Source organism: Coregonus lavaretus (genome assembly GCF_964263955.1).
Source record: "Coregonus lavaretus genome assembly, chromosome: 2".
NCBI lineage: Eukaryota > Metazoa > Chordata > Actinopteri > Salmoniformes > Salmonidae > Coregonus > Coregonus lavaretus.
In genome coordinates, this window is record NC_139989.1 from 32,127,226 (window position 1) to 32,152,983 (window position 25,758).

At 41.5% G+C, this 25,758-nt stretch overlaps 2 protein-coding genes across 2 annotated transcripts in view; one reads left to right on the forward strand and one right to left on the reverse strand.

The window, feature by feature from the left end:
• LOC311138743 (NACHT, LRR and PYD domains-containing protein 12-like) overlaps positions 1–25,758 on the forward strand; it is a gene marked incomplete at its 5' end in the record, with an annotated part of 452,061 nt that overhangs the window by 299,944 nt on the left and 126,359 nt on the right. The window lies entirely within an intron of this gene.
• Positions 1–25,758, reverse strand: part of LOC311103076 (thyroid hormone receptor alpha) — a 100,622-nt gene that overhangs the window by 22,386 nt on the left and 52,478 nt on the right. The window contains exon 3 of the mRNA XM_084144604.1: positions 9,551–9,762. Coding sequence (XP_084000730.1) covers positions 9,551–9,606 — 56 coding nt within the window. The 5' untranslated portion in view covers positions 9,607–9,762. The remainder of the gene's footprint in view (positions 1–9,550; positions 9,763–25,758) is intronic.

Genomic DNA, 25,758 nt, shown 5'->3' on the forward strand with positions numbered 1-25,758 from the left:
TCGGTAGTCATTTAGGCAGGTTATCTTAGAGTCCTTGGGCACGGGGACTATGGTGGTCTGCTTGAAACATGTTGGTATTACAGACTCAATCAGGGACATGTTGAAAATGTCAGTGAAGACACTTGCCAGTTGGTCAGCACATGCTCGGAGTACACGTCCTGGTAATCCGTCTGGCCCTGCGGCCTTGTGAATGTTGAGCTGCTTAAACGTCTTACTCACATCGGCTACGGAGAGCGTGATCACATAGTCATCCGGAATAAGCCAATTAAAGCCATGACATCATTTTCTGGAATTTTCCAAGCTGTTTAAAGGCACAGTCAACTTAGTGTATGTAAACTTCTGACCCACTGGAATTGTTATACAGTGAATTATAAGTGAAATAATCTGTCTGTAAACAATTGTTGGAAAAATTACTTGTGTCATGCACAAAGTAGATGTCCTAACCGATTTGCCAAAACTATAGTTTGTTAACAAGAAATGTGGAGTGGTTGAAAAACAAGTTTTAATGACTCCAACCTAAGTGTAGTATTGGCAAGTCGGTTAGGACATCTACTTATATATATATATATATATATATATATATATATATATATATATATATATATATATATATATACACAGTGGGGAGAACAAGTATTTGATATACTGCCGATTTTGCAAGTTTTCCTACTTACAAAGCATGTAGAGGTCTGTAATATTTATCATAGGTACACTTCAACTGTGAGAGCCGGAATCTAAAACAAAAATCCAGAAAATCACATTGTATGATTTTTAAGTAATTTATTTGCATTTTATTGCATGACATAAGTATTTGATCACCTACCAACCAGTAAGAATTCCGGCTCTCACAGACCTGTTAGTTTTTCTTTAAGAAGCACTCCTGTTCTCCACTCATTACCTGTATTAACTGCACCTGTTTGAACTCGTTACCTGTATAAAAGACACCCGTCCACACACTCAATCAAACGGACTCCAACCTCTCCACAATGGCCAAGACCAGAGAGCTGTGTAAGGACATCAGGGATAAAATTGTAGACCTGCACAAGGCTGGGATGGGCTATAGGACAATAGGCAAGCAGCTTGGTGAGAAGGCAACAACTGTTGGCGCACATATTAGAAAATGGAAGAAGTTCAAGATGATGGTCAATCACCCTCGGTCTGGGGCTCCATGCAAGATCTCACCTCGTGGGGCATCAATGATCATGAGGAAGGTAAGGGATCAGCCCAGAACTACACGGCAGGACCTGGTCAATGACCTGAAGAGAGCTGGGACCACAGTCTCAAAGAAAACCATTAATAACACACTACACCGTCATGGATTAAAATCCTGCAGCGCACGCAAGGTCCCCCTGCTCAAGCCAGCGCATGTCCAGCCCGTCTGAAGTTTGCCAATGACCATCTGGATGATCCAGAGGAGGAATGGGAGAAGGTCATGTGGTCTGATGAGACAAAAATAGAGCTTTTTGGTCTAAACTCGCCATGTTTGGAGGAAGAAGAAGGATGAGTACAACCCCAAGAACACCATCCCAACCGTGAAGCATGGAGGTGGAAACATCATTCTTTGGGGATGCTTTTCTGCAAAGGGGACAGGACGACTGCACTGTATTGAGGGGAGGATGGATGGGGCCATGTATCGTGAGATCTTGGCCAACAACCTCCTTCCCTCAGTAAGAGCATTGAATATGGGTCGTGGCTGGGTCTTCCAGCATGACAACGACCTGAAACACACAGCCAGGGCAACTAAGGAGTGGCTCCGTAAGAAGCATCTCAAGGTCCTGGAGTGGCCTAGCCAGTCTCCAGACCTGAACCCAATAGAAAATCTTTGGAGGGAGCTGATAGTCCGTATTGCCCAGTGACAGCCCCGAAACCTGAAGGATCTGGAGAAGGTCTGTATGGAGGAGTGGGCAAAAAACCCTGCTGCAGTGTGTGCAAACCTGGTCAAGACCTACAGGAAACGTATGACCTCTGTAATTGCAAAGAAAGGTTTCTGTACCAAATATTAAGTTCTGCTTTTCTGATGTATCAAATACTTATGTCATGCAATAAAATGCAAATTAATTACTTAAAAATCATAATGTGATTTTCTGGATTTATGTTTTAGATTCCATCTCTCACAGTTGAAGTGTACCTATGATAAAAATTACAGACCTCTACATGCTTTGTCAGTAGGAAAACCTGCAAAATCGGCAGTGTATCAAATACTTGTTCTCCCCACTGTGTGTGTGTGTATATATATATATATATACAGTGGGGAAAAAAAGTATTTAGTCAGCCACCAATTGTGCAAGTTCTCCCACTTAAAAAGATGAGAGAGGCCTGTAATTTTCATCATAGGTACACGTCAACTATGACAGACAAATTGAGAAAAGAAAATCCTGAAAATCACATTGTAGGATTTTTAATGAATTTATTTGCAAATTATGGTGGAAAATAAGTATTTGGTCACCTACAAACAAGCAAGATTTGTAGAGCAGTGATGTTTTAGGGCTGTCGCTGGGCAACACGGACTTTCAACTCCCTCCAAATATTTTCTATGTGGTTGAGATCTGGAGACTGGCTAGGCCACTCCAGGACCTTGAAATGCTTCTTACGAAGCCACTCCTTCGTTGCCCGGGCGGTGTGTTTGGGATCATTGTCATGCTGAAAGACCCAGCCAAGTTTCATCTTCAATGCCCTTGCTGATGGAAGGAGGTTTTCACTCAAAATCTCACGATACATGGCCCCATTCATTATTTCCTTTACACGGATCAGTTGTCCTGGTCCCTTTGCAGAAAAACAGCCCCAAAGCATGATGTTTCCACCCCCATGCTTCACAGTAGGTATGGTGTTCTTTGGATGCAACTCAGCATTCTTTGTCCTCCAAACACGACGAGTTGAGTTTTTACCAAGAAGTTCTATTTTGGTTTCATCTGACCATATGACATTCTCCCAATCCTCTTTTGGATCATCCAAATGCACTCTAGCAAACTTCAGACGGGCCTGGACATGTACTGGCTTAAGCAGGGGGACACGTCTGGCACTGCAGGATTTGAGTCCCTGGCGGCGTAGTGTGTTACTGATGGTAGGCTTTGTAACTTTGGTCCCAGCTCTCTGCAGGTCATTCACTAGGTCCCCCCGTGTGGTTCTGGGATTTTTGCTCACCGTTCTTGTGATCATTTTGACCCCACGGGGTGAGATCTTGCATGGAGCCCCAGATCGAGGGAGATTATCAGTGGTCTTGTATGTCTTCCATTTCCTAATAATTGCTCCCACAGTTGATTTCTTCAAACCAAGCTGCTTACCTGTTGCAGATTCAGTCTTCCCAGCCTGGTGCAGGTCTACAATTTTGTTTCTGATGTCCTTTGACAGCTCTTTGGTCTTGGCCATAGTGGAGTTTGGAGTGTGACTGTTTGAGGTTGTGGACAGGTGTCTTTTATACTGATAACAAGTTCAAACAGGTGTCATTAATACAGGTAACGAGTGGAGGACAGAGGAGCCTCTTAAAGAAGAAGTTAAGGGTCTGTGAGAGCCAGAAATCTTGCTTGTTTGTAGGTGACCAAATACTTATTTTCCACCATAATTTGCAAATAAATTCATTAAAAATCCTACAATGTGATTTTCAGGATTTTCTTTTCTCAATTTGTCTGTCATAGTTGACGTGTACCTATGATGAAAATTACAGGCCTCTCATCTTTTTAAGTGGGAGAACTTGCACAATTGGTGGCTGACTAAATACTTTTTTCCCCCCACTGTATATACACACACATACATACATACATACATACATACATACATACATACATACATACATACACATATATATACACACACAGTATATACACACATACATACACACACACAGTGAATTCAGAAAGTATTCATTCCCCTTGACTTATTCCACATTTTGTGTTACAGCCTGAATTGAAAATGGTTGAAGTTGATTTTTTTTCCCCTCACCCATTTACACACAATACCCCATAATGACAAACTGAAAACATGTTTTTAGAAATGTTTGCAAATGTAATGAAAATGAAATACAGAAATATCGAATTTACATAAGCATTCACACCCCTGAGTCAATACTTTGTAGAAGCACATTTGGCAGCGATTGTAGCTGTGAGTCTTTCTGTGTAAGTTTAAGAGCTTTCCACACCTGGATTTTGCAACATTTGCCGATTATTCTTTTCAAAATTCTTCAAGCTCTGTCAAATTGGATGTTGATCATTGCTAGACAACAATTTTCAGATCTTGCCATAGATTTTCAAGTAGATTTAAGTCAAAACTGTAACTCGGCCAGTCAGGACCATTCACTGTCTTCTTGGTAAGCAACTCCAGTGTAGATTTGGCCATGGATTTTAGGTTATTGTCTTGCTGAAAGGTGAATTCATGTCCCAGTGTCTGGTGGAAAGCAGACTGAACCAGGTTTTTCCTCTAGGATTTTGCCTGTGCTTAGCTTCATTCAGTTTCATTTTTATCCTGAAAAACTCCCCAGTCCTTAAAGATTACTAGCATACCCATAACATGATGCAGCCACCCCTATGCTTGAAAAAGTTTATTGCTTTGCCACATTTTTTGCAGTATTACTTTAGTGCCTTGTTGCAAACAGGGTGCATGTTTTGGAATATTTTCATTTTCATTCTTTTCACTGTCAATTAGGTTAGTATTGTGGATTAACTACAATGTTGTTGAGCCAACCTCAGTTTTCTCCTATCCCAGCCAATAAATTCTGAAACTGTTTTAAAGTCACCATTGGCCTCATGGTGAAATCCCTGAGCGGTTTCCTTCCTCACCGGCAACTGAGTTAGAAAGGATGCCTGTATCTTTGTAGTGACTGAGTGTATTGATACACCATCCAAAGTGTAATTAATAACTTCACCATGCTCAAGGGGATATTCAATGTCTGCTTTTTTTTTTTAATCCACCAATAGGTGCCCTTCTCTGCGAGGCATTGTAAAAAGTCCTGGTCTTTGTGGTTGAATCCGTGTCTGAAATTCACTGCTCGACTGAGAGACTGTACATATAATTGTATGTGTGGGTTACAGCAATGAAGTAGTCATTCAGAAATCACGTTAAACACTAATATTGCACACAGATTGAGTCCATGCAACTTATTATGTGACTTGTTAGGCAAACTTTTACTCTTGAACTTATTTCTGCTTGCCATAACGAAGGGGTTGAACACTTGACATTTCAGCTTTTCATATTTCATGAATTAGTAAAAATTAGAAAACATAATTCCACTTTTACATTATGGGGTATTGTGTTTAGGCCAGTCAAAAAAAATCTACATTTTTAATTCAGGCTGTAGCACAACAAAATGTGGAAAAAGTAATGGATTCGGCTATTTCAGCCACACCTGTTGCTGACAGGTGTATAAAATCGAGCACACAGCCATGCAATCTCCATAGACAAACATTTGCAGTAGAATGGCCTTACTGAAGAGCTCAGTGACTTTCAACGTGGCACCGTCATAGGATGCCACCTTTCCAACAAGTCAGTTCATCAAATTTCCGCGAAGTGGTATGCCACACAAACTCACAGAACGGGACAGCTGAGTGCTGAAGCACGTAGCTCGTAAAAATGATCTGTCCTCAGTTGAAACACTCACTACCGAGTTCCAAACTGCCTCTAGAAGCAACGTCAGCACAATAACTGTTTCTTTGGGAGCTTCATGAAATGGGGTTTCCATGGCCTAAGGCTGCACACAAGCCTAGGATCACCGTGCGCAATGACAATCATCGGCTGGAGTGGTGTAAAGCTTGCCGCCATTGGACTCTGGAGCAATGGAAACTCATTCTCTGGAGTGATGAATCACGCTTCACCATCTGGTAGTCCGACGGACAAATCTGGGTTTGGCGGATGCCAGGAGAACGCTACCTGCCCGAATGCAGTGCCAACTGTAAAGTTTGGTGGATGAGGAATAATGGTCTGGGGCTGTTTTTCATGGTTCGGGCTAGGCCACTTAGTTCTAGTGAAGGGAAAGATTAACGCTACAGTATACAATTACATTCTAGACGATTCTGTGCTTCCAGCTTTGTGGCAACAGTTTGGCGAAGGCCCTTTCCTGTTTCAGCATGACAATGCCCCCGTGCACAAAGCGAGGTCCATACAGAAATGGTTTGTCGAGATCAGTGTGGAAGAACTTGACTGGCTTGCACAGAGCCCTAACCTCAACCCCCCATGAACACCTTTGGGATGAATTGGAACGCTAACTGCAAGCCAGGCCTAATTGCCCAATATCAGTGACCGACCTCACTAATGCTCTTGTGGCTGAATGGAAGCAAGTCCCCGCAGCAATGTTCCAACATCTAGTGGAAAGCCTTCCCAGAAGAGTGGAGGCTGTTATATCGGCAAAGGGGGGACCAACTCCATATTAAAGCCCATGATTTTGAAATGAGATGTTCGACGAGCAGGTGGTCATGTAGTGTATACTGTATATAAACCACATCAGGGAACAGTACATCATTTTTAAGGTCTTCCAGTTGCTTGACCGGCCTAACAATTTTATTTATTTATGGAACCTTTCATTACATTTAGGTCAGGTTAATGGTCTGCTGGCTGGTCTCTTTTCACAGATCCTCTTTACCTCAGGAGGTCTTCTATATCTGGTCCTGTCCCTGAACTGCCTATTCACTCAGCAGTCAGGTGTGTGTGTGTGTGTGTGTGTGTGTGTGTGTGTGTGTGTGTGTGTGTGTGTGTGTGTGTGTGTGTGTGTGTGTGTGTGCCTGCCTATCAACTTGGCTGGGTTCTTGGACTGCATAGCTTTCAGTAATCAAGTCTGTGATGTCACACACTGTCATCACTGATATGACTAGTAGCTGTTGTCACTATAGCTGTTGTCACTATCTGGCCGTGATAAGTAGTACTGTGATTTGCGATAACAAATGTGATTTTACAGTTTTTACTTTTAACCATCTAGTAAACTAACATGCGTAAACATTACAATACTCTCAGTCACTGAGCAGCCCATCAGGTCAAATATTCATCAATAAATGCGCACGCACGTTGCCACATGCACGTGTATACGCGCGCACACACACGGTACTAGGACGTCATCCATGCAGGAAAAAGCTTGTGAATAATAAAACAGGCTTGTTGTTACAAGACAGGACAGGCCATAGTGTATGTGAGGACAGAGTCTGGTGCTAACACAACCTGGTCTCAGAGCATTTTGTATTATTCTGTATGTAAATCCGTATACGCCATTTAGTATGATATGTTACATTTGGCGTGGTTACATAAGACAGATGGTTACTTAAGGCAAAAACTAAAGTAGGGTGGCTGGTCGGGCGTATAACGCGAAAGTCTAGCAACCCAAAGGTAGCAACTTTGAAATTACTTACTACTTTTTAGCTACTTTGAAACTACTTACCATGTTAGCTAACCCTTCCCCTAACCCTAACCTTAACCCTTTAACCTAACTCCTAAACATAACCCTTACCCCTAGCCTAGCCACCTAGCTAGAATTCGTAACATATCATACGTTTTGCATATTCATAACATATAACACGTTTTTTAAATTCTTAACATAATGTATAACACAAATTATAATTCGTAACATATCATACAAAATGGGTCATGGACATCCACAAATTAATACATACCATATGAAAAGTAACATATCATACTAAATTGAGTTTCTCAGATTTACGTACAGAATAATACAAAATGCTCTGAGATCAGGTTGGGGAACAACATACATATAGAGAAATGTTGTTAAATCTTATCTACAGTCATCTCTGGGGACATGCTGTATGAGTACACACGTTCTGTGCATCAAGTTAAACACTGCCCCCATTTTACAGAACACGTAAGGTCACAGTTTAGGAAGGCACATAGAGTACAGAGAAATGTAATTATTTTACTTCACTTATCTAGATAATGTATTATCGAATATTCATATGTATTATCTAAAGCAGGGCTCTCCAACCCTGTTCCTGGAAAGCTAACGTCCTACAGGTTTTAGCTCCAACCCTAATCTAGCGCACCTGATTATAATAATTACCCGGTTGATAAACTGAATCAGGTTATTTACAACTGAGGTTGGAGCGAAAACGTACAGGAGGGTAGCTCTCCAGGAACAAGGTTGGCGAGCCCTGATCTAAAGTGATCCTGTAAGAGTATATTGATCAATACATTAAGTTACTGTAGATACCAACCCTAAAATCAATGTCCACTTGTACCTGAAGTTAATGAATAACAAAGGTTTGAATTTGAAACAGCTTGAGGACTCTCTTTGGTTCCGCTGTTGATCTTCAGAGTGGATAAGCAAAGCCCCTGAATTGACTTGTATTCATAAACACTTCCTCCTTTTTCACACTCCTTATTCAATTAAAGCTGGTAAGTAAATTGATGTGGTGGGCACCAAACCTCCCTGAGAATGTTTAGATGCTGCTCTCTAGAGTTAATCCTAATGCGCACACACACACACACACACGCATAAACACACGGATGCACGCACGGAAGCACACACGCATGCGCACACACAGTAGCGGTGTCACTGATATTGCCCCAGGGCTGTGTATGTGTGTGTGCGTGTGTATGTGTGTGAGACCAAAGAGCTGAGTGACTCAGAGATCACAGGGAGGGGGGGGGGGCATGCATGAGGCAGCTCCCACAAGGACATGTGCATGTGCACAGACATCCTCCGCACACAAACAGCGACATACACACACAAACAGCGACATACACACACACACAGCGACATACACACACACACAGCGACATACACACACATGCACACAGGCGCACACATAGCAACAAACACACACAGCGACACACACACACACACAGAGACATAAATAGCGACACACCAGAGACAATCCCCTGCTGGCGTCACATATTGAGTTGTCCTCTGCTTTCCTGCTGTTCCGTCTGCCCCCCCCCCTCTCCTTCCCCTCCTCCTAATCCTACACTCTTGTTCTGTTAATCCCTGCACAGTGCACACACACATGCATGCACACACACATGAACGCATGCCCACACAAACATACACACACACCATACACCTCCACCACATCCTCTGCAGTATAGGCCTATAACCCATACATCCCTTCACTAACATATAAAATACAGTACATTCGACACAGGTTTTAAATCTAACGTGTGTATTTCTCCACAGCTGCCTGTGCTCATTTAAAAATGTGACTCCAATTTGCTGCACATTTAATGAGAAGGAAGGCGCTGCGCATGTGAGCACACGTGTTGGGAAGGAGGCAGTGATTCTCTACAACTCCCTCAACATTCCTCCCCTAATTTTTACATTGTGTTTACTGTTGATGGCGTGTGTGTGCGTGCGTGTGTAAAACCTCTCTTACCAACAACAATGGTGAGACATTTGCTTTGTCTCATCTCTAGATTTATATATGAAATTGCATTATATAACTTCTAACTCTTCCTCTCTACATATGACATACTGCTATGCAATCCCCAAAAGCAGCATTACAAATTATTTTGGGATGAACTAAGTGCTGTATTGTGTATCTGAAATGTTACGGACATTGTTGTTACAAACCCACACACAGAAATTCCCCTTGTACACAACATGGAACAGGGAGGAACATGGACTGACCGTTTCTCATCTCCCTCTGATGAGTTGGGGTCCTCGACATTGGAAATGGGCTCCATTCACCTCAATTCCATCCAGCAGCCAATGAACAGAGACTGAGGGCGGGCCCCAACCTCACCAGCCTGCTCAGCATTCGCAGTTGGCCCCGTCAAACGACGGCCATCAATGGAGTTCTAGAGGCGTGATGTGCTGAGAAGAGGAGACCCAGCTTGAACCTGTGAGGGGACAAACAGAGAAATTAGAAAAGGTTGGAACCATGTTGAAGATTAGCAGAGATAAACAGACACATAAACATACATACAACACATAGTAGTGCATAAATGCATTATGACACCACTGGTAACCTTTATGAAATTATAATAGCTGTTACATCTAAAAGGTTTATTAATAGCTGTTGATAAATTCTACTGAAATCATTAACCTCTTAAGGATCGGACCATTTACATTTATTTATTTTTTTACAATTTTCGCCTAAAATGACATACCCAAATCTAGCTGCCTGTAGCTCATGTATTATTGATACCATTTGAAAGGAAACACTTTGAAGATTGTGGAAATTTGAAATGAATGTAGGCAAATATCAAATTAAATCAAATTTTATTGGTCACATGCGCCGAATACAACAGGTGCAGACATTACAGTGAAATGCTTACTTACAGCCCTTAACCAACAGTGCATTTATTTTTAACAAAAAAAGTAAAAATAAAACAACAACAAAAAAAGTGTTGAGAAAAAAAAGAGCAGAAGTAAAATAAAGTAACAGTAGGGAGGCTATATATACAGGGGGGTACCGTTGCAGAGTCAATGTGCGGGGGCACCGGCTAGTTGAGGTAGTTGAGGTAATATGTACATGTGGGTAGAGTTAAAGTGACTATGCATAAATACTTAACAGAGTAGTAGCAGCGTAAAAAGGATGGGGTGGGGGGGCAGTGCAAATAGTCCGGGTAGCCATGATTAGCTGTTCAGGAGTCTTATGGCTTCGGGGTAGAAGCTGTTGAGAAGTCTTTTGGACCTAGACTTGGCACTCCGGTACCGCTTGCCGTGCGGTAGCAGAGAGAACAGTCTATGACTAGGGTGGCTGGAGTCTTTGACAATTTTGAGGGCCTTCCTCTGACACCGCCTGGTATAGAGGTCCTGGATGGCAGGAAGCTTGGCCCCAGTGATGTACTGGGCCGTACGCACTACCCTCTGTAGTGCCTTGCGGACGGCACATTAGATCTAGTAAAAGATAATACAAATAAAAAAAACATGCGTTTTCTATAAAAAAATTTGTTCCATCATCTTTGAAATGCAAGAGAAAGGCCACAATATAATATTGCAGTTTAGGCGCAATTTAGATGTTGGCCACTAGATGGCAGCAGTGTGTGTGCAAAGTTTCAGATTGATCCACTGAAGCATTGCAATACTGGACTATTTTGTATCAAGTCTGCCCAAATGTGCCAAATTGGTCAATTGATACATTTTCAAGTACATAACTATAGAGAACATACAAAAATGATATGGTAACACAAAATGTAAGTTTACACACTCCCAGGAATGTCATACATGATGGTTCACTAGCTTATACACCAACTTTCACACATCTAGATGGCCGGGTGGGGTGGGTGTGGAGCCAGAGACAGCAGGGGTTCAAACTGTAGAACCGTTCCTACATTTGAATATAAAAATGGATTTGATCAAAACACAACTATGGTACATTTTATCTCTGGGACCCTTAGGATGACAAATCAGAGCAAGATTACTGAATGTAAGTACATTATTTACCTTCAGAGGTGAATGTATCAAACCAGTTGCCGTGATACGTTTTTTGTTGTTGTGCACTCTCCTCAAACAATAGCATGGTCTTTTTTCACTGTAATAGCTACTGTAAATTGGACAGTGCAGTTAGATTAACAAGAATTTAAGCTTTCTGCCCATAAGACATGTCTATGTCCTGGAAGGTTTGCTGTTACTTACAACAGTCATGCTAATCACATCAGCACACGTTAGCTCAACCGTCCCGTATACGGGACACAACGATCGAGTAGACGTTAAACTGAAAGTATGGCCTTTAAATGTTTTGGAGAGCAATAAATAATTAATGACAGTTTTATTGTTATTGTCCCCTCTAGTTAAATATAATGAACAAAAATATAAACGCAACATGTAAAGTTTTGGTCCCATGTTTCATGAGCTGAAATAAAAGATCCCAGAATTTCTCTCAAATTTTGTGCACAAAGTTGTTCACATCCTTGTTAGAGAACATTTCTCCTTTGCCAAGATAATCCATCCACCTGATAGGTGTGGAATATCAAGAAGCTGATTAAACAGCATGATCATTATTACACAAGTGCACCTTGTGCTGGGAACAAAAAAAGGCCACTAAAATGTGTAGTTTTGTCACACAACACAATGTCTCAAGTTTTGAGGGAACGTGCAATTGGAATGCTGACTGCAGGAATGTCCCCCAGAGCTGTTGCCAGATAATTTAATGTTAATTTCCATAACCATCTCTCCAATGTCGTTTTAGAGAATTTGGCAGTACGTCCAACCGGCCTCACAACCACAGACCACGTGTAATGCTTATCCTCAAAAAGCCACAAATCTGAGTTTGTGTTGCAGCCCAACGGCAGTCCCTCTGCTTGGTTTACATTCATAGATGGAGCTATGGATGCAAGGACTGATAGCCCATGAGATCAATATGATAATTCAAATATTTTAAACCTATACATTGTTTCTACACAAACTCAAATGACAAAAAAAACATAGAGTAAAACAAGCTTATATTTTGGATAGGATAAGACAGTTGAACTAAGCTCATGAGGCTTTTATAAGTTATATTCTTCAAGAATCAATGGGTTTGTATCTTCAACTGAAATGACCATTGAGCAGCAGTAAATATCCCAGATTGCCCCTTTAACCTATGTTAAGTGCGTGTCCTGGCCTGTGCTGTGTGTGTAACCTGGTTAGCCTGCATTCAGAGCCACGGTCAGAGTTATGTCATCTAGGATCAAGGGGAAGAATGAAGGTATTGTGCAACATCACACGTCGACACAATATCCAATGGATCCATCGCTCATCAATGCATTAGTCAAACACTGAACGGAGTCTCTGAACAAGCTAATGTTTAGTGACCTATACCTCATTTAATCAATGCCTTGTCATAGATGAAGCATCTGGAATGGAAAAAGGGGCGTGACAAGACAGGTTCATTGAGTAAACGGTATACTGGACCAAACATATATATAAATACATAGAATAGATTAGAGTAGATCTTTCCTGTATCACTGTTGCAATGAGAGTACTGGTCAGGACAGCCTGTACAGTTCTACTAAACATAGAGAGAGAAAACAGACTGTTTCTCCAGTAATCACTTCACTTCTGTTGCTTTGACAGTAGATGGCGCTTGTGTGATTTCAGGTCAGACCTTGCTCACGCTCTATAGCACTATGTAAAGCACTGCCGGGACACACACATGCACTGCCGGGACACACACACACACGCCGGGGCACACACACACACACACACACACACACCAGGGTTTTCCGGCGCCGGACTACATGACCAGGAAGATTTGAATTGACCGTTCAATTGAGAAATTTATCGGACCCATATTCGTTAGGTGCGTCACCCATTAGGGCGTCCACCCCGGTGCTCAGAATGACATAGAATCACATTTAGATTATGGTAATTCATCTTAACCGAAAATGCAACTCCTGTAATGAAGCAGCCAATATAACAATATTTTCTAACATTTGCCAAAATGCAATTCATGGGAAAACATCATTCTAAACCGCTCACCTGATGTGAGCGGTTCCATATGTGACAGAGACGAAAATCTCCATTAGAAACATAGAAAGAGGAGGAATCATGTCCAATCAAGTGAATTGACCACAGGTGGACTCCAATCAAGTTGTAGAAACAACTCAAGGATGATCAATGGAAACAGGATGCATCTGAGCTTAATTTCGAGTCTCATAGCAAAGGGTCTGAATACTTATGTAAATAATAAGTATTTCTGTTAAATGTTTTTGCAAACATTTCTAAAAACCCGTTTTCACTTTTATCATTATGGTGTATTGTGTGTAGATTGACAAGGCCATTTTTTAATTTAATCAATTTTAGAATAAGGCTGTAACGTAACAAAATGTGGAAAAAGTCAAGAGGTCTGAATACTTTCCGAATGCACTGTACATTGAAGCAAGGTAAGACATGCCTCATAATATGAAGTAAAATGTTCAGGTTTCAAACAATTAGGTATATGTTTTTAAAATGCAAACCTACTGCCTTCAGCTCATATTGCAAAGTGGTGGGAGCCGCGCTGATAGCATGCCTACCGTTGTCTATGCACCTACAGTATATGGCAAATGGGAGGCGTGCTTCAATTACCAGTTAAGAAATAAATTCACTCTAGCAGCAATGAGCTGAGGAGCTGCAGCAGTGTCTGAGGTGATATTCTGCTCAAAATAGGCTCGGTCTGTATGTTGAGCATGTGTGATAAATAAGATACATGAAGAGTAATGAAAATACACAAGCGCCAATTTAATTCCACTAAATTATACAAATTAACCAATAGACCGATAAGCATGACCGTCAAATGTATTCCATCGACTGGTATTTCCATGAGTTAATAAAAAGTATTATTTTGTAATGGGACTCTTTTTTTCCTCCCAATCACTTTGGACGGCAACAAGTTTTGTTTATCGGCTTTTCATATTTTGTTTTCTGGCCAAAATCTGGCATTTACTGACTAACGGAAACCCTGACACACACACTAGCGATGCACGGGTTGACTCAATGTCCACGGGGCGGGCGGGTTTAAGGTCATGAAATATTGTGTGGATGAAGGGCAGGTGGGTGGTGGGCGGGTTGATAAAAAGAATCAATGCATAAAAAATCCATAAACATATAAGTCTTGTGCAATTCATATCTATAGGCTACATTGAGGTTTTTCTTTCATTCTTTTTTGTGCGTAGCCTAAGCTTTAGGCCCTAACTGTAGCACGCCAAATACACGTCAATTGCCAAATGCTTTTGGGAACTTCAATCAAAAAAAGACAATACAAAAAGTTGTGTCTAGTAAAATTTTAATGCCGAGTGCCAGGTCTCTCTCCATTTAGAGACATCAGTATCAAGCCCGTCTGTCATTCTGGACTTCATCACATCATCTTGCAAGTCTCCAAGTGCTGCCTCCATAGATTCATCTGTGAACACATACACAGTCACTGTTCTATTACAAATGGCAGTTAGGATAGGTGATATCTGACAAACAAACAGTTTGAACAGGTCAGACTAAACCTACCTAATTCTGGTCTCCCCATCGACGACTGTTGGTGAACGAGCAAGAGGTGAGGCTGGTGGTAAGGTCTTTGCCAGCGCCCCATTGATGGGCATGGCAGCGTAGATCAACTCCTGGCCCTTCATCAAAGATACTGGTTGGTCACACACAAACACAGAGCACTGATTGCATTATCAATGGTGGTTATGATTAGCATGGTGGAACTAACCTGATCACTGCATTCACCTTTCTATTTCACTTCATATATCATGATAGAATGGTAAACAGAGCGATCAGGCTGCTTCCAGCAGGCTAGGTTATGAAGGTGAATTGGGACAAAACATGCAAGGGTCCCCATGCTTGTCTTCTCTATGTTGCATGTTCAGCTGCAAACTGGACATTTCATTTCTGTTTTAAAGCTCATTATCTGCAATTCTCCATCATTTCACATGGCTTAGCCCCATGACCAGGGTGGAATAAAAATAAAATAAATTCACAGACCGGATGTATTAAGGACTTTTAAAGTTGAATACTCACAAAAAAATTGACCACTTGGTTTGAAGGTACTTTGAAATTATTTAGGCATGAACTTTTGAGTATGCTAACTGCGGGACATTGAATTATATAGTTTTTTTGGTTAGAAAATGCTAATATTAACAGTTCGTGGCAGTGGCTAACCATAGGATGGATTGCAGTCTCTTCTTGTCCATAAGAAACAAACACGTAAATATATAATTCATTTGGGTGAACTATCCCTTTAAAATAGGACCGTAAAAAATCCTGCTGTTGCCCAAATCCTGTGGTTTGAATATGTTAATGTGATTTTTGATTTCTACAAATTAATCCACATTTCTAATGAATATCAATCTTTAGGAGGTTGAGGCTTATTTGCAAAACCTTGTCATCTTCTTACTCTACATAGGCAAGATCTTTTGCATGGACACTACCGGTCAAAAGTTTTAGAACACCTACTCATTCAAGGGTTTTTCTTTATTTTTACTATTTTCTACATTGTAGAATAATAGTGAAGATATCAAAACTATGAAATAACATATGGAATCACGTAATAACCAAAAAAGTGTTAAACAAATCAAAATATATTTTATATTTGAGATTCTTCAAATAGCCACCCTTTGCCTTGATGGCAGCTTTGCACACTCTTGGCATTCTCTCAACCAGCTTCACCTTGAATGCTTTTCCAACAGTCTTGAAGGAGTTCCCACATATGCTGAGTACTTGTTGGCTGCTTTTCCTTCACTCTGCGGTCCGACTCATCCCAAACCATCTCAATTTGGTTGAGGTCGGGGGATTGTGGAGGCCAGGTCATCTGATGCAGCACTCCATCACTCTCCTTCATGGTAAAATAGCCCTTACACAGCTTTAAAGTGGGAAATACACATGCTGAGATCATCCGTTCACCCACACCGCGTCTCACATAGACACGGCGGTTGGAACCAAAATCTCAAATTCGGACTCCAGACCAAAGGACACATTTCCACCGGTCGAATGTCCATTGCTCGTGTTACTTGGCCCAAGCAAATCTCTTCATACTATTGGTGTCCTTTAGTAGTGGTTTCCTTGCAGCAATTCGACCATGAAGGCCTGATTCAAGCAGTCTCCTCTGAACAGTTGATGTTGAGATGTGTCTGTTACTTGAACTCTGTGAAGCATTTATTTGGGTTGCAATCTGAGGTGCAGTTAACCCTAATGAACTTATCCTCTGCAGCAGAGGTAACTCTGGGTCTTACGTTCCTGTGGCGGTCCTCATGGGAGCCAGTTTCATCATAGCGCTTGTTGGTTTTTGTGATTGCACTTGAAGAAACTTTCAAAGATCTTGAAATGTTCTGGATTGACTGACCTTCATGTCTTAAAGTAATGATGGACTGTAATTTCTCTTTGCTTATTTGAGCTGTTCTTGCCATAATATGGACTTTGTCTTTTACCAAATAGGGCTATCTTCTGTATACCACCCCTACCTTGTCACAACACAACTGATTGGCTCAAACGCATTAAGGAAAGAAATTCCACAAATTAACTTTTAACAAGGCACACCTGTTAACTGAAATGCATTCCAGGTGATTACCTCATGAAGCTGGTTGAGAGAATGCCAAGAGTGTGCAAAGCTGTCATCAAGGCAAAGGGTGGCTACTTTGAAGAATCTCAAATATATTTTTTCATTACACTTTTTTGGTTACTACATGATTTCATATGTGTTATTTCATAGTTTTGACATCTTCACTATTATTCTACAGTGTAGAAAATAGTTTAAAAAATAAAGAAAAACCCTGGAATGAGTAGATGTGTCCACTTTTGTCTGGTACTGTATTTTTGCCCATTGTAGGGGATGGGAATTGTTCTAATGATTTACATCAGCTATTGTGAAAGACCAAATAAATTAAACAGATAATAAAATCTGAAGACCTAAATCTGGACCTACATCCAACCCAAATTATCTTTCAATGTATTGTCCCCCCACTAAAATCAGTTACACATTTGGGTTCAAAATCTGTTTGGGCAAAATCATGTTCATGGTTCGACAAATAAGGTCACCCTACCAAAATTCCTGCTGAACGCTGCCTTTTCGATATTACAGCCTAATGAACCTAGTGCTAAATTGCCAATGACTAAACGAGGTGTATAATGTAGCCTATGGATCTGGGCTCGTGCATGTGGTGGATTCAATCACTAGTATCACATGCTGACTAAAGGAAGCATTCTGTGACATAGACAGAAGTGATAGCAAATGATTTTGTACAAAACAGCTCTAGAAGTTGCCGTGCTGCTATTTTGAAAATGTTGTTTAACAGAGAACGAACGTGCCTGCCCAGTCTGCCTACTACATTCTAATCGTGAGGGGCGTTTCTTTGCAAACGCGCATCCAATCGCCTTGGTCCCGGACCCTTACTAAACCAATAACAAGCTTCAAATCTGCCGCGGTTCACAGTGCAGTGGCAGGAAAATTATGGATATCCCGGTTACAATGCTTGTGATGTAGAATTGCAGGCGCATATGCTCAGATTTCAAAACGATTTGGAGGCACAGTTGAAAAGTTAACGCACTGGATTAATTAGAAAATAAAAGCAGTACTTTTTTTCAATGCGTGATAAATAAGAGGTGTAGCTTATGAATGTGAGAAGAGGGTCAAATTGCATGTGTCTCACGCCCAATGTGTGAGAGTTGGCAGCACCGCCTCTGTCATCAGGGCAGTAACTCGGGCCAAGCTAATTTTACATACCACAGCCACAAAGTCATACAGGGCGCCTACAATTCACTTTTAAACCTTGACCCTAACCTTAACCGCACTACTAACCTTTAACCTTATGCCTAACCTTAAATTAAGACCAAAAAGCTCCTTTTTGTTTTCATGAATGTTTACGATATAGCCACTTTGTGGGTGTGGTAACTAGTGGAAACCCTAATTCTATGCGTTACAGATGTAGACTGACTAGCTCCAGATTGGATTAGATTCAGGCCGGTGACGCCGTTACGGTTTGTTGCTCCTAGTTCACTGTATTAGTCAGACTCAAACATTAGTTAACTGCCACCATAGCTGCATCCATTATTTTGTTTTGCCCTAGGCAATACAGAATACACTCGTATAAGCTAGAAACTAACTTGCAAATCCAACTTGTAGGCTAACGTCAGCTATCTAGGCAACATTAGCTAGCCTACCTCGCTAGCATTATCAAATGATAACATTACTTAACCAGCAGTATCTAGACAACACACAATAAACTTGTATGAGCTACAACCTAACTAAGTTGTAATGAGGTAGCTAGCTAGCTAGTTATCTAGCTAGCTATGCTGTTAGCTAAAATGTTAGCTAGCTTGCATCGCTAGCTAACGTTAGCTAGCCTGTAAATGGGACAATATTTTTATGTTGCACATCTTATAGTTGCCTCATTAAATTATTCCTATATGTGTTATATACGGATTTCTACACTTTCTAGTTGGTTTGAGGTTTTTAAGTAATAGAAATTGAGCTATTGACCATTTTTAAGTAATATAAATTGAATATTGTCCCATGTACATTGTGTAATACTGATTGTCCCTAACTAGCCCCATAGGTATCGAATGTCAAACCAAATTGGATCTGGTCACATGCAGCTGCACTCCGAATAGATGATTACTTGGGAGCTGCCAGCTGTGGGCAGGATTAAAATAAACCCAAGCCACAGAAAACTGTTGCTGTACTCTTCATTCTGTGACATAAAACATTTTCCTATCATCTCGCAATTTTCAGTTTTCGACGAGACTGACTTTATGACTCTCAAAACAATCAATACTGTGCGTGGTTCTCCCTTTATTGCAACTTTTTGACAAATGTACTGCCTGATAAGGAATTCTGTAAAATATTAAAAATATGCATTACAAACAAAGTGTGTGAGTAGTAGATGTCTATTTGCAATTTGAACCCCCAATTTGAACTACTTCTGTAGAATGACCCAGATAATTATGTTGCAGCTAGCTTGCTAGCCGGCTTTGGCTTTGTGTAGGTCTACTAGCATTAGCATAACAGATAGCTTTGGCTGTGTGTAGGTCTACTAGCATTAGCATAACATATATTTTAGCTCTGTGTAGGTCTACTAGCATTAGCATAACAGATAGCTTTGGCTGTGTATAGGTCTACTAGCATTAGCATAACATATAGCTTTGGCTGTGTGTAGGTCTACTAGCATTAGCGTTACAGATAGCTTTGTATAAGCTAGCTGCACAAAGCCAATGGACTATGGAGTAGTTCTGCTATACTGGATGAGTGCCCCATTGTGTCTTGGACCTTAACTCCTTCTTTCCCCTTTCTTTCACCTCCTCAATCTCTCCTTTACTCTCTCTTTTTGCACTCTTTCCTTCCACTACCATTTATGTTCCTACACTAGCCTTTCTGGCTATTGTTTGTTTATCTAAATTCTTTCATTTTCTTTTCATTAATCACTAGCCTTTACATTTCTCTCTTCTGTGCACATTTCTTGCTCCTCTCAATTACGATTTATTGGGGAGACAATTACTATTCTTTCTGTGTACATGCTTCGGGGTAGGGAATTAGCCTACTAAGTATTACTTAGGCAGAAATGTCATACATTTTCTGGCTGCTTATCTTTCGGACTTTATTAATTACTGACTTTTTTCTCTTTTCTCTCCTGCTTAATTGCATTCTCTCTCTGTGTCTAACTGTACAGCTCTCTCCCTCCCTCTCTCTCTGTAGCATTGGTCTGTCTCTTGATTGAGTAGCTCTATATTTCTCTCCCTCTCTCCAATAGTGTACTCTGTATTCTGTCTGACCATGTAGCTCTCTCTCTCTCTTTGGTTATTGCTTAATGGAATGGCCTTTGAACAGGGCACCTAAGCCTCCATCTAATACACACGGGTCATTCTCACAAAACTGACATTTGACCCCAAAATTCTCAAGTGTCATTTTTCAAGAAATGTCCTCTTGGATCACTGAGATTAGGATCTGTACATACCTATTTCATAATAATTATTATTTTATTAGATATTATGCAAAAAAAATGTATTTAGCAATTGCTCAGTACCGTAACACAACCTTTTAATGTATTTTTGTCATAACCACTTGTGTATACATGCTATTATTATTATTATTATTTTGTACACACATTTTGATAAATAGTTCATGAGCCAGAACTCCAAATCTGTCCGTCAGGCTCACTTGGGCCGACAATGTCTCATAGCGATTTTCTTGAAGGTCTGTGTCCCTAGAGTTGGTAAATGTGTGATAGCAGTACAGCTACCTGTTATCACTCTTTCATCCCTCCATCCCATTCAGTTTCCCCATAGGGATTTTACCCTATGACAAACAATGTCAGTTACAAGTTATTCCTCACATATACCCTTTAATATATCAATGGAAAGCTTACATTCACAGCTAGCCATCAGACATTTTTGGAATGTTCAGGTCAACAGAACCTTGACATTTAACCTCTAGGGTAGACATACGAATTGCCTGTATAAATCGCTTAAAAAAGGAAAGCCTGATACATGAATCTTTGTTTGACAAGTGGTTCTGAAAGGTCATGAAATTACCTTTCAAATTATATATAATATAACCAACTTTGAAAGCACTAGCTACAACTATTGTTTAAAAATAGCCCATATTGTGCCATTGACATTAGAATGCTTGAAGCTTAGCCACAGAATTCCATGTAGTGGGAAATATATGTTTTTGGATTGTAACTTTGGTGAGAGAGGCACCACGTTTCACACACACACACACAGATAGAACAGGCTTTTAAAAAGATTTGTAGATACAGGGCTATCACAGGATTCACGTAACGATTCAGGATTATTTTTCCAATATGGCCGCCAAACAACTCAATAGGGTAGAATGGTAATGTAAAGCTTTATGTGGTGCAGCCAAAATCTGCTCATGGTGGGAAGTCTGTGGCTTAAGCACCAGCTATCTATATAATAACGGTCTCATGTTACATCTACTGTACATCGCGTGTAGGGGGTGTTTTTGGCTCTGTGTTTTGCTGGCCTGCCTAAAAACATGGGCTCGATTCAATCGAAATCATAGAACATAAAGACCTACCTACTACTACCAGGTGCTTCTGCTGCCCTCACAGGTACACGCCTGCTTCCAGTTTTCAGAATGACAAGTGTGTGTGATTGTATGTGTGTTGTGTGTGCATACCTGCATGCACTTGCATGCGTGCGTGTGTTGAGCCACAAGTGGGAAGTCTAGTTTTAATGCTGATGGAGCATACTCATCACAAAGCTCCTCTACTCCGGAACAGGAGCAATGACTCCCAGGCAGCTGCCCTGGCCAAGGGGTTGGTTTGGCGGCTAGTCAGTCCACTCAGCCTGCATGCTTTTATGAATGGGGCATGCCCAAAACCCCTGCCTGGCTGCGTCACCACCCAAACACACAGCACAGGGAATCCTCTTCCCCTAGCTGCAACCGGAGTGTGTGTGTGTATGTGTGTTTGAGAGAGAGTGTGACAGAAGTGGGGGGCCTGAGCCACAAGCACTTGGGTAAGAGTAGGGCCCAAGGTGAGAGTGCTACACACAGATGCGTACGCACACTTCCCTTTGCAGTGAGGCTGACAGAATTTGCATTTGTGTTCACAGTCCACCATCAAACATTAGAACATTCCATATACACCAACCAGAGATTGAGATCAATGGTGCTGCTGAGAGGGGAAATAAAACCTCCCCCCTCCCCCTCTCGTGAAAAAGGAAGCTTGACTGTTGAACGTGCTGTGAATCACATAAGATACGGTTGTTACTGTAATGAATGTTAAGATATGTTTTTTACTGTAATGAATGCATCAGAAAGACCAGCGTTAAAACAGCAATACAGAGCATACTGGGTTCGATCCCCGGGACCACCCATACACAAAAATATATGCACGCATGACTGTAAGTCGCTTTGGATAAAAGCGTCTGCTAAATGGCATATTATTATTATTATTACGTAGGGGAAGTGACAGATGGGGTCTGCGTCCCAAATGGCACCCTATTCCCTTTATAGTGCACTTCTTTTGATCAGGGCCCATAGGGCTTCAGTCAAAAGTAGTGCACTATATAGTTAATTGGGTGCCATTTGGGATGCAGCCGGGTCTACAGTAGATACCTGTATTGTTCTCCAGGGGGAGGTGACTGGGAGAGGAAGGGCAGAGGTGGAGTGGTGGAGGGTCTCTGGTTTCCTTATAGACATAATCTTGCATGACTGCGAACAATGTACTTCAAAAGGCGAGGCAGCACTGGCCTTTTATAGGGCCCCTGTAAACCGAGACCCCCTACACAATTAATGGACATGAAAGACCCTAAGTGTACACTGTGATTGCAAAGGCAATAATGGCAGGAATATGGTGAAAGCACACCAAACCTCGGAGCAAGAACAGAGAGAGCAGAATAGAGGTCTACACGGGTCCACCCGGACCTCTAACACCCAATACCCCGCCCCAGTCAAGTTCTAAATTATAATAAAATAATATGCCATTTAGCAGATGCTTTTATCCAAAGCGACTTAGTCATGTGTGCATACATTTTTACGTCTGGGTGGTCCCAGGGATCGAACCCACTACCCTGGCGTTACAAGCGCCATGCTCTACCAATTGAGCTACAGAGGACCACAACACTTCAGTGTTGACATGTGAGCCTAACCATGTCTAAGATTCTTTACTGCCCTTTGTCTGTCTTCCACATCTCATTTGCACAGATAGGCAGAGGTGGAATGTGTGTGTTTGTAAGGGAGTATTCAACAACTTGTTGTGTTTGTTTATTAAGGTTGAGCCATTCCAAATGGGTTGAAGTTGAAGCCCCAGACTTCAGGTTGGCATCACGCCTCCAGCCGTCAGTTTGTCGGCACAGTAACAAGCTGTAATCAGTTGGCCAAGGCAGTGTTCCCAACCAGAGGATCACTGCTATTCATTGGGAGGAAGATGGGGTAATCCTTACAGAGAACAGACAATATATTAATGTCTACCAGTATTTATTAGTGAGAATTAAGGACAGGTTAGTAGACAGGCCTTTGTATCTTTATCAATCAATCCAACTTTATTTATAAAGCTGAGACATTACTAGGGGCATTTAAAGCTGAGGTAAAAAACCGCCTCTGGTCGCCCCAGGCGCATTGGTTATTGTTTTTGTAATGTTTTTGAAAAGGAGATTAGCATCCAGCGACATAATAAAAAAAATATCGTAGTAAATACGCTGCTGTTCTATTGTGCGTGCAATGATGTACAATGATGTCAGAGGGAATAAAACAGTGTTCGTTGTTTAGCTTAAATTAATGTCTTTGATGTTGTAATATGGCAGTTTCACCACAACGGATTCCGATTTAAAGGCATTGTCAATTTTGTACGTGTTGGGGGGGGTTCTGCACGTCATTACAATTGTGGAATACTTCTAAGTCTGTGGACACGTCAACAACTGGACATCAACTGCAGACTTCCTAACTTGAAACGATGGGTATGGAACTGGGGCTTGGAGGGAATAGAAGCCAGACCCGTTGGCTGGTGCTAGGCAGACCAGGCCTGCTATTAAAATATGGTCTGGGCTGCTTTCAGACTTGATATAGTGTGTGGGTATGAATTCTTGTTCGCCATGCATCCATCCATCTGTCTGACAAGTCGACAGAGCCTTGAATTCTGGCACGTGAGGCTAACATTTGCTGGACTTTATGGCTCCTTAAAGGGTTTGTTCACTACAGAATCAAAGTTCTTTCAGACTTTTTAGGATCTCAAATATGGTCAAATGTCGAGATGAGTCCCACACCATCTGTTGTGTATATCCAGCTATAAGCCTCTATCCCAAATACATGGGAAATATAGGCACCATCCGAAATGATGACATAAGACATACAGCTACATCTACACAACAGATGGCATGGGTCATGAACTCATCTCGAACATTTGGCCACTTTCAGGGCCTCAGCAACAACATCAACAACAACATTTCATTTTGGAGTGAACTGTTCCTTTAAATCCGGAATCGGACTGACTACAGGCCAAAGGTCGTGATGGAGCATGAAGGTATACTTTAACTATACTGGCTGGGCCTGTCAGTATTATTCCAGAGCAGTGGTGTGGTGGGCGAAATGTTCCGCAGGGTTCCAGAGTGTGTCTGGCCTGGAACTCCCCAGCAGCAGCAGCAGAGCAGAGCAGTAGGCCCCAGGTGGGATTTATGAAGTGTTGAGAATGTTTTGCTCTCAAAACCCGATGAAGGACTGGCCATCTGGGAGCAGTCTACACCTCGCTGGCGCCTCCATGATGCCTCGCCCTCCATCACTCCCTCCATCCACCCAGAAAACACTCAGTGTATCTAAAGCACAGGGAGGGAGCCTGGGTAAGGTAGGAGATGGGGAGTTAAAGAGTTGGAGACCATGCCCTCTTTTCACGAGCCACAAGGCCCCCACAACCCCAATAACAATCTCCATCTGGCCCCAGGCAGGCTGTCACATTCATTCCCCAGAACACCCTACCCAACTCTACCCAATAGGGACTGGGATGTTACATTCGGTACTTCTGTCAAATGTGTCTCAAGTGATTGAGAGGATCAAGTCTGTATCAGCGTAGCCCCTTTATAGCGTGAAGAGCAAAGCCTGATCCACTTACTCATTCATTGCTAGAGCTGTCTGGGCTGCATTCGCTTCCCAGTCCCCATGCATGCTGCACATACGTTTACACACTTGAATAATGCAGCACAGCATATAGAAATGTTGAGACTTTGCGTACAGTAATGAACAACAATGTCCATCCAGGCTAGAACACTTCTACAATGCAAGACGATACCGGTAGCATCCAGCTTTAATTGTAGGCTAACTTTCCTTGCTAGCTTAACCACCCTAGTACTTTGCTTGTGATAATATGCAAATCATAACGCAAAACATGCTGATTTCAAAGCTGACTGTTTTAATTCACTGAGTCTCCCTCACCACCAAAAACGAATTAACTTCTTCGTCTTCCTTTGCTTCCCACTAGATTCCATAGCCACAAAGTCAGATTCCACAGCCACATTCTGCCTGGCCAACAGGGCACACTTCGAAAAAATAGATTGATTATTCTATGCAAATGTTGTTACGCAGTACAATAAAATAAATGTTCTCTTAAAAGTCCTAAATGGAAGGGATTGTTTGTCATTTGTAGCCCCATGAAATCAGCTAAAACAAGCTCAATAAAAATCAATGCATGCACACACTCCTATTGAATAATATGCATTGAGCTGTATTGTGAAGTCTTGTGAATAGGCCTAGGCTACATCTTGATTTACTCAGTTTATCAATAGAGACTTACCATTCAAATCAATTATTACCATGATGCTATTTGGTAGTTAGATTGGTAAAATCAAAGTAACATGTATTGTATAATTGATTCAATTAATGCATACATGGCTGTCTCAAAATAATTGACATAACATTTCAAATGTAATGCTAGAGCAGTAGCTGAGTTTATCTGTCTGGATCAGGTGCCATTCTGTGACTTTGGCTAATGCGC